Here is a 12,730-nt window from a genome sequence, read left to right as displayed (position 1 = left end):
ATCTGAGCAACCCTCTGCTCCAGCCAAAACAGCGGCTTTAAGATTGATGGTGCTTTTCTGACTCTGCACCAAGAACCGCCACACCAAGGCAGCGGCAAAACCGCCTCACCGGCCTCAAGAGTCACGCTGGCGACACGTGGGGCTCCTCCGCTGGGAATCTCCTGATGTGTGAGCAACAAAAATTGATCTGAAAGTGTGGCGTCCTCTCGTTCTCTGCTCTTTCAGTGGGAGCTGCAATCCCCAGCTGCTAGTGATCAGCCATCTTGGATCACAGTTATATTTCTGACGCTTCCCGCTCTCCTCCAGAACTTGAAGGAAGCAAGTTCCTCCCAGCATCCTGCTCCTAACACTACACTTAGCACTCACTGATGTTGCCCAAAGGCTTAGGACAGTGCCTTGCATGTAGCAGGCCCTCAAAAAGTACTTGTTGGATGAATAGTGAGTCACATAACATCAGGCATATGACTTCCTCCACTCCATATCACATCTGTTTGGCAAGGTATCTGACCCACAGTAGGCATCCAAGAATGGGGTAGCTTCTCCAGCAGATTATGTTTACTGAGCACTTAATCCTCTCGCTTTCTATCCATGGCATGGGTGCCATGGATGTGTTGCATGCAGCTGCTGTGCACAGGGCTACTTCGCATCTGTTCTTGCATGCTGCCTGCACAGGGATCTAGTGATGTGATCCACGGTGGGCTGCCCTGTGGTGATTTCTAGTCTCTGCTTTGCTGCCACACCTCCTAAAGCAAGCTCCTCTCTTATGGAGAGAATGTTCCATGTGGGGCTCTCAAGATGACAGGAGGCCCCTCTTCTGTTTCATCTCGAGTTTGCTTTTGACTGTAGGGGGATATGGGCTCAATTTATTGGAAGAAAGTGGTACTGATGACCTCCTCGCCCAGACCCTGTTCCACAGATATTTGTGGGTGCAGCATTCTCTTCTCAGAGGCAGAAATGGCCTCAGCAGGCCTGTCTGCACTTGCCTTCCTGTGCTTCCTGGCCCTCTGTGGCCATAAAGCCATGCCTAGTCCATTCCAAGTCTTCTCCCCTGAGTGCTAATTAACCCTGTGCTATGGAGATGGACAGGACAAGAACATCATGTACATAAACCTTAAAAAGATATAGGAAACCAGGGGTATGACACAGCCTCTACCTTCCCCTGATGTCAGTGACTGTGTGCTCTTCAGCTCTGAATCCCCAGCACCTGGCACCCTAATAAATGTTTGTTAGGTTTAAATGAATGAATGAATCTCAGCCTTGCCCCAATTCTCAGAGCAATATGAGTTCTAGGCAGGGAATTCTGGGAACCTACTCACTCACTGCACTTGAGGTTTGGTATAGACTCACCTTCCCTGGCTGGCTGGCCCAGGCCATAGTCACTCAGGCCAGGGCTTCTGGGCTGTACCCCTTGTTCCATTGGCTGTAGATCTGGCATAGTCCAGAGTGGATTCAGGCTGGGCCCCAGAGAACTAAAACATCCATGCTTATTTCTGTCCTAGGGCGGGCCCTCTCCCCTCTGTCTCCTTCGATTCTCTTTATATCATCAGGATAGTGTAAGTGAGAGCAGCTAGGGCTCACAGGCATGTAGGCTAAAAGGAAGGGCAGGATACAGGAAAGAAAGGTGGGGCTGGGCCTCTGTCTCCACGGGGCCCCTTTCCATGCCTCCCAGCCTCCGACCACCTATATTCTTTTTCTCCTTACAGGCTCCCCTGGCCACACTGGCTCTACATCCATGAGCCCGTCGGCAGCCTTGTCCACGGGGAAACCAATGGACAGCCACCCCAGCTACACGGACACCCCAGTGAGTGCCCCACGGACTCTGAGTGCAGTGGGGACCCCCCTTAATGCCCTGGGCTCTCCATATCGAGTCATCACCTCTGCCATGGGCCCACCCACAGGAGCACTGGCAGCCCCTCCAGGAATCAACCTGGTTGCCCCACCCAGCTCTCAGGTAGGTGTTCTTCCTCTCCAAGGCCTTTCCAGCTGTCTTATGTGGTTTCACCCAGGCTGCCCCTGGAGCAGAACCAGCACTTAGCATGTGTGTAACGCGTGCTTGCTGAAGGGGTTGGATGGTGTCTGCAGATGTCCCTCAGGCAGGGTCTTCATTGTGTGTGTCCTCAGGCTGAGTAGTCCTGAAGACCTGATGACTCCTCATGGTCCAGGAGACTGACCAAAAGGGACCCTCCCTTGTGGTTTTAGTAGTTCAACACTGGCTGTGATTTCAACATCTCTAGGGTTGTTTATGGACAACTCGCATCAGCAGAGTGGACCCCTTTTATTCCTCTCAATTCAATCATGAGCATTTATTGAGTCACTGAAGTGCCATGTGCTCTTGTTAAAGGTAATGCAGAAACGATCAGGGTATGGTCATTGCTCTCCAGAGCTTACAGCTGAGAGGAGAAATAGGCAGGTATGGCAGTGGACAAATTGACAGCAAGGCACACTGTGTTGCATGCTGTCTCTAAAACTATGGGAAGTGGAGAAGGAAATTTTACCTACGTTAATTTCGAGTGCCTTCTGTCATGAAGGAGGAGAAGAGGTATGTGTATGGTTCATGCTAGGTTATTACTCTGCAGAGCCTATAGGATGGCCAGATGTCTTTACTTCATTCTAGCAATGCCACACTAAGGTCATCACCTTTCCCCTCTTGTAGTGGTTGGCTCTTGCTGCACTAATGCCACATAACAAAAATCCTCAAACACTTATCTTCTCACTCATATGCCTACCTTAAGCTAGGATAGATGGCTCTGCTTCAGTTGGTGGGTGAATAGATTCAGCTTCAGGCTCATCATGTCCCATTGTAAAGGAGCAGTAGCTACCTATGGCATGCTTTTCTCATGGGGTATCATACAAGTACAAAAGTCCAAACCCAATCCAGAAAGCACAGTGAAGTCTCTGCTCAAATCATGCCCACTGATATTCCATCAGCTTAAGAAAACCGTATGACTGATTCCAACATTGATGGGGGAAGGAAGAAAGCTGTGTCTATACTAGCGGGAGGTACTACAGAGACACGATGCAAAGAATATGAAGGATTAGAAGGAGTGAAGTATTAGGAACAATAATCCCATCTGCCACACCTTCTTCTTTTCCTGTGTAATAGCAAGGATCTCTGCTGCCTCATCTACCAGCATACCTAGAGGCAGAACTGGCAGGTTCTTAGGATGGCAAAATTTATGTGTCAACTTGACTGGGCCATAGGATGCCCTCATATTTGGCTAAACATTGTTCTGGGTGTTTCTGTGAGGGTGTTTTTGGATTAGATGAACATTTAAATAAGGTAGACTGAGTAAAGGAGTTTGTCCTCCCTAATGTGAGTGGGCATCATCCAATTAGTTGAAGATCTGAATAGAACAAAAAAGCTCACCGTCCTCTGAGTAGCAGGAAACTTTCCTGCCTAATGACCTTTGAACTGTGACATTATTTTTTTCCTGTCTCTGAACTTGAACTGAAGCATTTGCTCTTCCTGGGTCTCAAGCCTGCTGGCCTTTGGACTATGCCATGAGCTTTTTTGGGTCTCCAGCTTGCTGACTCACCCTGTGGATCCTGGGACTTGTCAGCCTCCATAATCATGTGAGACAATTGCTTATAATAAAATTTTAAACACACACACACACAAACACACACACACACACACACACACACACTCCTCCTGTAGATTCTGTTTCTCTGGAGATTACTAACACAGTCCCAAAGTGTCCTTTGAATGTAGTTTTGTAGTTTTTAAGAAGAGGCAGGGCTCCTTTTATGTTGGCATTTTCTGCTACTCCAGAGAGAGAACGTCAGTGACCATACCTGGAGTCTCCTCTGAGACAACTCATATTCTAGGGGTCTGAAAGCAAATTCATATGGAGTTATAGCATAGAGACAGTAAGGACTTCAAAAATGTGTTGCTCCATAGAATAGATAATTTGGAGACGGCCTGAGAGATCAGCTAGTGTAGGAATTACAGGAGCTGGGGCCAGTCGGGTAACACAGGTGAGTGAACAAGGAGTGTGTAAGTGAATGAGGGCAGGTGTGGACTGTGGAGAGCTGCCCTGCTCCCTCAAAGCTGTTCAAAGTCAAAGACTTTTAAAGCATTCCTCAGGCCAAATAAACTACTTTATTGGGTCTAATTTGGCCAGTTATCTTCACCCCAGTTTCTAATCTTATGGTTCTCACCTGCAGGACCTTTTTCAGAGTACACATTTCTCCCTCATCCCATATTTTGGCCCTTGTGAAGGAAGCAAAAGCCCCACAGGGGATCCTCACGGCCCTACTCCTGCTCAAATGAGGATTGCTCATTCTATCCAAATCCTTTCTTCCACAAATGAAGTAGCAAGACTTGGGGAGCCCAAGTGACTTGTCCAGCCTCACACAGCCACAAAAACAGAGCCACAATGAGGACCTGTCCCCTGGCCTGCAGCCCTGTGTTCACAGCTCTGATATATGCTGACTTGCACAGTGACCCCAAGATCTTCCTACTGGTTGCCAAGGATTAAAAGATGGATAATCAGTGCTCCCAAGGAATCTTATGGGAGAGGTGGCCACATGATGCAGATACACCGAACTTGGGTGCTGCATGTATGCTGTCAGGGGGAGACCTGAAGGGAGCAAAGAGAAGGACCTATAAATTGCTCGGTATATATTCCTTGACCCCAGTGAGAGGGTAAAAGTGCGCAGAGGAGTGGGGATGGGGAAGCAGAAGGGGTGTACATGCATTTATGCCACTCCTACGTACCGTAATCATCAGGGCCGTTGATACCCTATGCTTCATAATGTGTGAAGTTGGTTTATTACCTTTCTTTCCTGTGAACAGAGTTCAGGAAGGCCAGTAAAATCTGGTAGTTAGAGACAGAAAATACATTGAAGTTTTGGGATGAAAGTACAGTTTTGCAAAAGGCATTGGCATTCATCCCAGTAACTATTTATGTGGACCTACTATGCATCAGGTTCTAAATTTTAGTGTCCTAAGTTTTAGGGATAAGCACGGAATAAGGTGGGCAAAGTTTGTACTGTCATGGCACTTACACAATAGCAGACAGGAAAGACAAAAGCCTAAGGAATAAACAAGATAGTTTCAAATAAAAGTCACAGAATCTAAAAAGAAATAAAATAGGGGGAGGTGGTAGACAGATCCTGTGGGTAGGAATTGGGCAAGGCACCATCCCTCTAAGGCTGCTTTTAGCAACCACACTCAAGTCTGATTGAGCCAAGCCTGGCTAGTCAATTCATCCTCAGAGCTGTGTGAGTAGCAGGGCCACTATTCCTGGACCGTATGTCTGTACAGAGGGATTGGGGTTGAAAGGTCAGATGGAAGCTTTGGTCCTGGCCAACTGGGCTGTGTGCAGAGGCCAAGGCCAAGTTTGGCTTTGGGGAGCTATATTAAGCTTGCCAAGTGCTGGAGAAGCTCAACAGCCTGAGACCCTGAGCAGTGTTCTGGGCTTGGGCTCCTTGAACCACACAGCAGCAAAGCTTTGCCCAGTTAAGACGACACCAGACCAAGGCCTTGGTATTAGCCACAGTGAGCTGGACCCTGTGGATCATCTGGGCAGATTATTAATATGCACCCTGCCTTCCTTGCCCAGGACTGGGCTGAGAGGGATTCATGATGGAGGGATGTTCATTCTGTGACCTGGGTCTTGGGTAAGTACGATTTGGGGGTGTGGGGAGGAGGAAGTGTCTAGGGGTGGGGGCAGCAGGCAGGGCCAGTTTCCTACTCTGTGCTCTGTCATTTCGTTGTTTGAGCTTCTCTTTTTGCAGCTGTTGGATTTTTTTATCTTGAGGAGTAAAGAGATCAGAACTGGTACGATGAAGGCAGGAATTGTGCAATCTTTTGCAAACCACTGTAACTTGTTTCTGTTTCAGTTTCCTTTTCTTTATTGTGAGGTTAGAAATATTTGCCCTGATTACCCTACAGGGATTTTTTTTAAAGCATGTCAAAGGAGATGTGGATTTAAAAATCACTTCTCAAGGTGTGCATTGCTCTATAGCAGTAACTTGGTATTGTGATTATTCCCAGGTGATAGTATTATACACTTAGGTAATTCAGGTGTACTGTGTTTCTGAAAGGTTCTAGAGAAATTCATTTCAACAAACATTTATTGAACCAGGCCCAGAACTGGGCATGGAAGATACCAAAATTGTGTATGAGATTCCATCCCTGGTCTGGGGAGCATCTAAGTGGAGTGATGCAATTTCTAAGTACATCAGTATATAATTGGGAAGATATTTATGTACTTTTTAGATAATGTGATCTAGGAAACATCTCTCTCTCTCTCTCTCTCTCTGTCTCTCTCTCTGTGTGTGTGTGTGTGTGTGTGTGTGTACTGCATATTTGTCAGCATGATGTCTGCTCACTGGACTCTGAAATGGGCCTTACAGATCTTTGAGATACTGCTGTCTTTTTCTCCCCTCCTGAACTCTGCAGCCTGACCTGGGTTCTATCACTGCTAATTTCTGCTTAGGTATTTATTGATAACTGAATTACTATCCTCTTAAATCTGTCTGCATTTTTATAGAAAATAAGTAAAAATTGCAAATGTTAGAATTGGTATAGACTTTAAAGTTCGTCTAGTCTGATGATTTTAAAAAATAAAGTCATAAAGTCTTTTCTTCAGATGAAAGCATATTTGGAAACCTAATATATACATAAGATAAAAGCAGATCTGGTTGAGCCAGGGACAAAAGGCTTGAAGCTTCAACCTCTCTGCCCGCCAACAATACACACACTCACCTAGAAATGAGGAAATAGAGTCTTTGCCAAGTGAAGTGACCTGATTAAGACGGCGTGGCTAGGAAATGGCAGGTTTAGACCAAACCCAGGTCGGAGGTCCAGGCTTATTACCCCTTATGACAAAGGCCCTAACTAGATTAAGGCTGTGCCAGTGGAAGGATTCTGCGCCCTGGAACAGGAGGGCCTGCCTGCAGCCTAACCTTTGGCGGAAGGATTTGGGCTGAACACAGCTCAGAAATGCAGGACTCAGTGTTCAAGGATGGCTCCAGAAGCATCTAGAATGAGTTTGGTCCCTGGCTGAGTCTGCAAAAGGGAAGACAATCCAGCAGACAAGTAAGTTTCTTTTCTGTTCTCAGGGAGCAGTCGGCTTGCGTGCAGGAGCAGATAGGAGTTGCCTGGTGAATCCTGGCTCTAAAGTGCTTATTTCAGTAGACTGTTTCTAATGGAACAAGACAGCAGGGAATGGGGGACTTGGGGACCAGGCAGCTAATGGGTTTATGCTCTGATGGCTGCCTTTGATCTCATCTGCCATTGCTCTGAGCCCAAAACAAACCCCAAGCTAGCCAGAGAGATGGGGAGAGAAAACATCAACCCACCTGTCCCAGCTGCCCCTCCCGCCACCATCCACTCATGAAGAGGAGGAGTGTTGGAGAGGGGCTGCTAGCTACGACTGGGGAGAAAGTGCCTTAAAGCAAGTATGTTCCTCTAGGGGCTCCTGGCCAAGGAGGTGGGGATGGAAGCTGCTAGGGCAGGTGAGGATTGAGGACCGCCTGTCACCCAAGGCAGACAAGGAGGTAAAGGAGGAATGATGGTTTAGGATCCAGGATCCTGGTGTTCTAGCTCCAAGCAGTCAGGCCTGGCAAGGTACCTAACCTGGTGTCCCAGCAGGTGCAATAGCCTTACATGTTTCCTTCAATCTTTCCTGAAGCTCTGCCTCATTTACTTCACTGAGGTAGTTTCAGGTCATTATTTCTCTGCTCCAAACCTCTAGTAGCTGCTTATTGCTTCCCAAACTAAATCCATTCTCCTATCCAGGCAATTCAGCTTCTAGGCTCTGTCATAGCACACTTCTCAGCTTTATATCCCATCCATCCTCCAGACATCTTCGCTCCACAAACACTTGGGCTTCCCTCTAGGCCTCTGCTCTCAAAGTTTTCTGCCCATAAGTAGCCCATCCAAAATCCTACCCATTTTTGAAGGCTGTTGAGTCCCAGCTTCCTTCATGAAGTCTTCCCTGATCTCAATAGCATGTGATCTTTCCTTCCTAAATAATCCAAACTGACTTTTAATCTCATTAATGGCCAGTTGCTTCAGGCAGTGCCTGCATCTCCCTCCTTCGTGGATCTCCATATTATTTCTGAATAAACAAAGGAATAAACTCACTTTAAGTCTCAATGTCCTTATCTGTAAATAGGAAGACCTCTAAGGGTTGTTGTGAGGATTAACATAATTAATTAGCAATGAGCAAGCTTTCCGAGGACGGTAGCAATGGCAATCATTACTCTCTGTGGTTGCTGCAGGTTGGTGGCAGTGGAGCTGATCCTGCTGGAGATAGGGATAGGAGGAGAAGGAAGGGTGAGATCCTCTTGAGCCGCAGGTGATGGTGGTTTCTTCCTTTTTCCCATGACTTTTCTTGTCCATCTGAGGACTTGGGGATGGAACCATGGTCAGTTAGAGGGCTATCTCTGTGGGGGGCATCTGACCTAAAATTCTTCCATTTCATCAGTTGGACCTAGGTGCTCATCTGTTTCTTTGAGGCCCTTGAGGAAAGTTATTGCCTAGTAGTTACACTACGCCAGTGGTTCTTGACCCTGGCTGCACATGAACGTTATCTGGTGAAATTAAAGAAATGCCAAAGCTGGCTGAGTGCAGTGGCTCATGCCTGTAATCCCAGCACTTTGGGAGGCCGGGGTGGGCAGATTGCCTGAAGTCAGGAGTTCAAGACCAGTCTGGCCAACATGGTGAAATCCCGTCTCTACTAAAAATACAAAAAAAAAAAAATAGCCGGCATGGTGGCATGTGCCTGTCATTCCAGCTGCTCAGGAGGCTGAGGCAGGGGAAAGGTTGCTTGAGCCAGGGAGATGGAGGTTGCAGTGAGCTGGAGATCACGCCACTGTACTCTAGCCTGGATGACAGAGGGAGACTCCATCTCAGGGGGAAAAAAAAAAAAAAAAAAAAAGAAAGAAATGCTATAGCTGAGATCCTACCTGAGACTCATGGAATCAGAATCTCAAGACATGGGGGCCATGTTTTTCTTCAAAGCTCCCAGGGTTAAGAACCTATGAAAACAAAATGTTTTCCTGTGAAAACAAAATGCTGGTTACAAGTTCCAGATGTCTTATAGCCTTCTGTAAAAAAAGGGGGCGGTGCAGGATGAAAGAGAGAATTCTTTGATCACATATGTTGTCATTTGTTATGCAAATTAATTTTTAAAAATTAATAGTGATGTTGATTTCCAAACAAAGCACCAAAGGCTGTGTCTTTTCTTCTTTGTATCCCTCACAACGTTTAACTGATAGCCTCTGTTTGCCTTCTGCGCTCCATAAATATTTGCTTAGTGAATTGAAAAAGCTAGTGAATTTAGAAGGAACTTAGTTTAGGCTCTGTGTAGTTTTTGCTTTATTGAACTTTTCTTCTGTCCCAAAGGCCTTGAATAGAGAGGAAAATCCTACCTTTGATTCAGTTTGAGAATTATTGTCACTTTGGTTAGGCAATATGATTTAAAATTCAGACAGACCATGGGAAGTCGGTGGTTCCTAACCCCTAAACGTTTACCTCTACTGGTAGTACAAACCCTGCACTACCTTCATGTGAGCTTGCTTGTAAATGTTCTTATTTTCTTGTGCATGTTCTAACTCCTTGATGACATTGTACATTTTTGAGGAATGTGAGATATACTTTCTAGGTTTCTATTGCTGATTGGATCACTGGCTCAAATTTATTCAACTTACTTTCTTTGGTGAATACAAGACACTTAGCAGCAGTTCCTTAGGAATCTTCCCAAGAGCACTGGGAGACACAGAGGTGGTGGTGGGGAGCTGATGTTAACTTACAATAAGGGATGAGGAAGGGATAGTACAAGATACATTTATACAGCCATTCAAATCTACTGACTCTCTACTACATGCTGGGCTCTATGAGGAAGGTGCTGAAAACACAAGGCAGGCACAGCCTCTGGCTCTACAGATTTTACAGTTTCACAGGAAGATAATCTATTACAAACAAGTTTAAAACATAGATCTCAGGCTTTCTACCCAATTTTTGGTGCTACTGCAATGATTTGGGTATTCGAGTCTGCATTTTCAATGTGCTTGCAGAGATGACCATTACACATGTCCTTTTCCATTTCACTGTGTTTTCCTTCTGGGTGTGTACTTTTCCTTGCCTTTGTACCCCAGAGCTTGGCACAGTGTCTGGCTTGCTGAGTGCCCAGGGAATGCCTGTTGATTGACTAATGAATGGATTTGCATTTTTTGCTTGGCTCTGTTAGAGTGTAAGTCTTTAGCCTGAGAGCCATAGCTCCTCTTGCAGCATGGCTGAATAGGCAGTCAATAGTTGATAAAAATTTAAAAATACACAACTGACATTGTCCTAGGTGTGTAATTTGGTATGGATTTCTAGCTCAAATAAAACACATGAGTAAAATGAATAAAAGCAGAGAGACTCTAATGGAGTTGTGTTGTTATGATTTTTGGTTTAGGTTTTAGCTTCCGGAAATAATTTTGTTCCTCCTATGACATTTTTTTCCCTCCCTTAAGTTCATCTCACAGATAGGCAGTTTCAAATACTCTGCACTTGGAAACTGTTTCTTGATATAGAACTTGTTTTTTCTTGAGTATGCCCTCGTTGCCTTAGGCCTTTGGGATTGAGTTTACTCTGGCTCTGTGCTTTACAGTATTTTTTTTCTCTTGCAGCTAAATGTGGTCAACAGTGTCAGCAGTTCAGAGGACATCAAGCCCTTAGCAGGGCTTCCCGGGATTGGAAATATGAACTACCCGTCCACCAGCCCTGGATCGCTGGTTAAACACATCTGTGCCATCTGTGGAGACAGATCCTCAGGTACATGCAGAAGCAGACAGCCTGCTAACCTGCCCCAGAGAAGGGGTTGCTCACTGTCCACCTGAATACTTTGTACCCAATGAAAGGAAAGTGTCCCTTTAGGTTGGGCTAGATGGGAACCCACCTGTACATTTCTGTCACTGCATTCACAAGCTACCGTCTGGATGAATTTAAAGTATGGCTTTATTTTTTGAGGATGAGATTTACAGGAAACATTGCAGAAACCCCTCTCTGGAGTCACATTATTATACATGTATCTGAGAGAGAGAAGCTGTTGTGATTATCAAGTATTTTTGCTGGGTGTGGCGGCTCACACCTATAATCCCAGCACATTGGGAAGCTGAGGTGGGAGGATTGCTTCAGCCTGGGAAGTCAAGGCTGCAGTGAGCCGTGATCATGCTACTGTATTCCAGCTTGGGTCACAGAGTGAGACCCCATCTCAAAAAAAAAAAATAATAATAAAGCAGTATTAAAAAAAAAAACCTCCCAAATAAGCAATTGTAAAAAATAATGTCCTAATGTACAGGATTTGAAAGAACTAGAAAACTGCAAAGAAAAAGTTAAAAAATTACCCATGAGGTCCCCAAGAAAGATAAACCCTTTGATATTTTAGCATATCTCCTGCTATAACATTCTAGGTTTTCAAGATGTTTTTATAGGCAGGAACAAATGTGTTTTCACCATTTACCTTTGATTCTCTTCTCCCTTTCTCAGTTATTTCTTTCCTTGCTTCTTTCCTCTCCATTCTTTCTGTCCCATATTTTCCTCCCCACCAATTTTGAACACATCTGAATCTCTGATTTGACTATTTGAAGAACAATAAGAGGGGCAGGTTATTTTCTTTTCTATAGTTGTCCATGATGGCTAACTGAGTATTTCCTTATCTTCTTACTGTCACCAAAGCCACTACAGAATGTCACTCCATTGAAAGTTCTAGGCACCTAGAACTTACCTAGCTGAATGGCTGATGTTTGCTTGCTCTCAAAAAACACTTCCCAAATCATGCAAACTTGGTCATTGCCATAATAGCACATCACCCATAGCCCAACTGAGTGTTTTCTCTGCTATGCTTATTCTAGTTGAAAGTCTGTGAGGTTCATTTAAATATTGAAAAGCCATGGGAATGACTGTGCCAAACAGTTGAAAAATTGGTCCCATATATCTCTAAGACAAATATTTCAGATCTGAGAGCACTAGGTTTTCTGGGCCCAAGATAAAATCCTGTATTTATCATTGCCATGAGTTCAGCAACGTGAGAAGCCAGCCTCTAGTATGGTCAACTAATGAGTCACAGGCTGGCCTTTCCTCAGGCAGCCTATCTCTAACCATCATTTCATCTGAGAATGGCTTCCTCTGAACTGTGAGCTCCTGAGATGCTGGAAACCTAAGTGAAACAGAAAGTCATGTCACTTCTGTAGCTCAATGACATCACATATTACATTCAAGAATTAGACATAAATATGTTTTGAATGATTTGTTTCCTTATATTTTTGAAGTTCTACAATTTCAATCAATCAAGCATAGTGCCTGGCATTGAAAAGACTTCTACCTAGAAAAAGTATTGTGATTGATTCATGATGCCTGTGTGAGGCTGGGCTTGGTGGCTCTCCTGACACAAATTAGCCACCCCGGCCTAGGGTAATTAAAAACTGCTTGTGTGGAGCAGGTAATAAGGGCAATGAAATATGCAACAAATTAGTCTGGATAAAGCAAAATCATCTTCTTTTTATTTTTGTTTTCCAAGACAGGGTCTCACTCTATCACCCAGGCTGGAGTACAGGGGCTCAATCTTGTCTCACTACAACCTCTGCCTCATGGTTCAAGTGATTCTCATACCTCAGCCTCTGAAGTAGCTGGGACCACAGGCACGCACCACCATGCCTGGCTAATTTTTTCCTTCCTTCCTTCCTTCCTTCCTTCCTTCCTTCCTTCCTTCCTTCCTTCCTTCCTTCCTTC

The 12,730-nt window shown here is 45.1% G+C and overlaps 1 protein-coding gene across 1 annotated transcript in view; it reads left to right on the top strand.

Moving 5' to 3' along the window:
• RXRG (retinoid X receptor gamma) overlaps nucleotides 1-12,730 on the top strand; it is a 47,014-nt gene that overhangs the window by 16,712 nt on the left and 17,572 nt on the right. The window contains exons 2-3 of the mRNA XM_017534044.2: nucleotides 1,704-1,951; nucleotides 10,630-10,774. Coding sequence (XP_017389533.1) covers nucleotides 1,704-1,951; nucleotides 10,630-10,774 — 393 coding nt within the window. The remainder of the gene's footprint in view (nucleotides 1-1,703; nucleotides 1,952-10,629; nucleotides 10,775-12,730) is intronic.

This window comes from Cebus imitator, unplaced genomic scaffold (genome assembly GCF_001604975.1).
Source record: "Cebus imitator isolate Cc_AM_T3 unplaced genomic scaffold, Cebus_imitator-1.0 Scaffold84, whole genome shotgun sequence".
Lineage (NCBI taxonomy): Eukaryota > Metazoa > Chordata > Mammalia > Primates > Cebidae > Cebus > Cebus imitator.
Note: the sequence above shows the minus strand (reverse complement) of the source record. Positions and strands in the feature narration are given on the sequence as shown.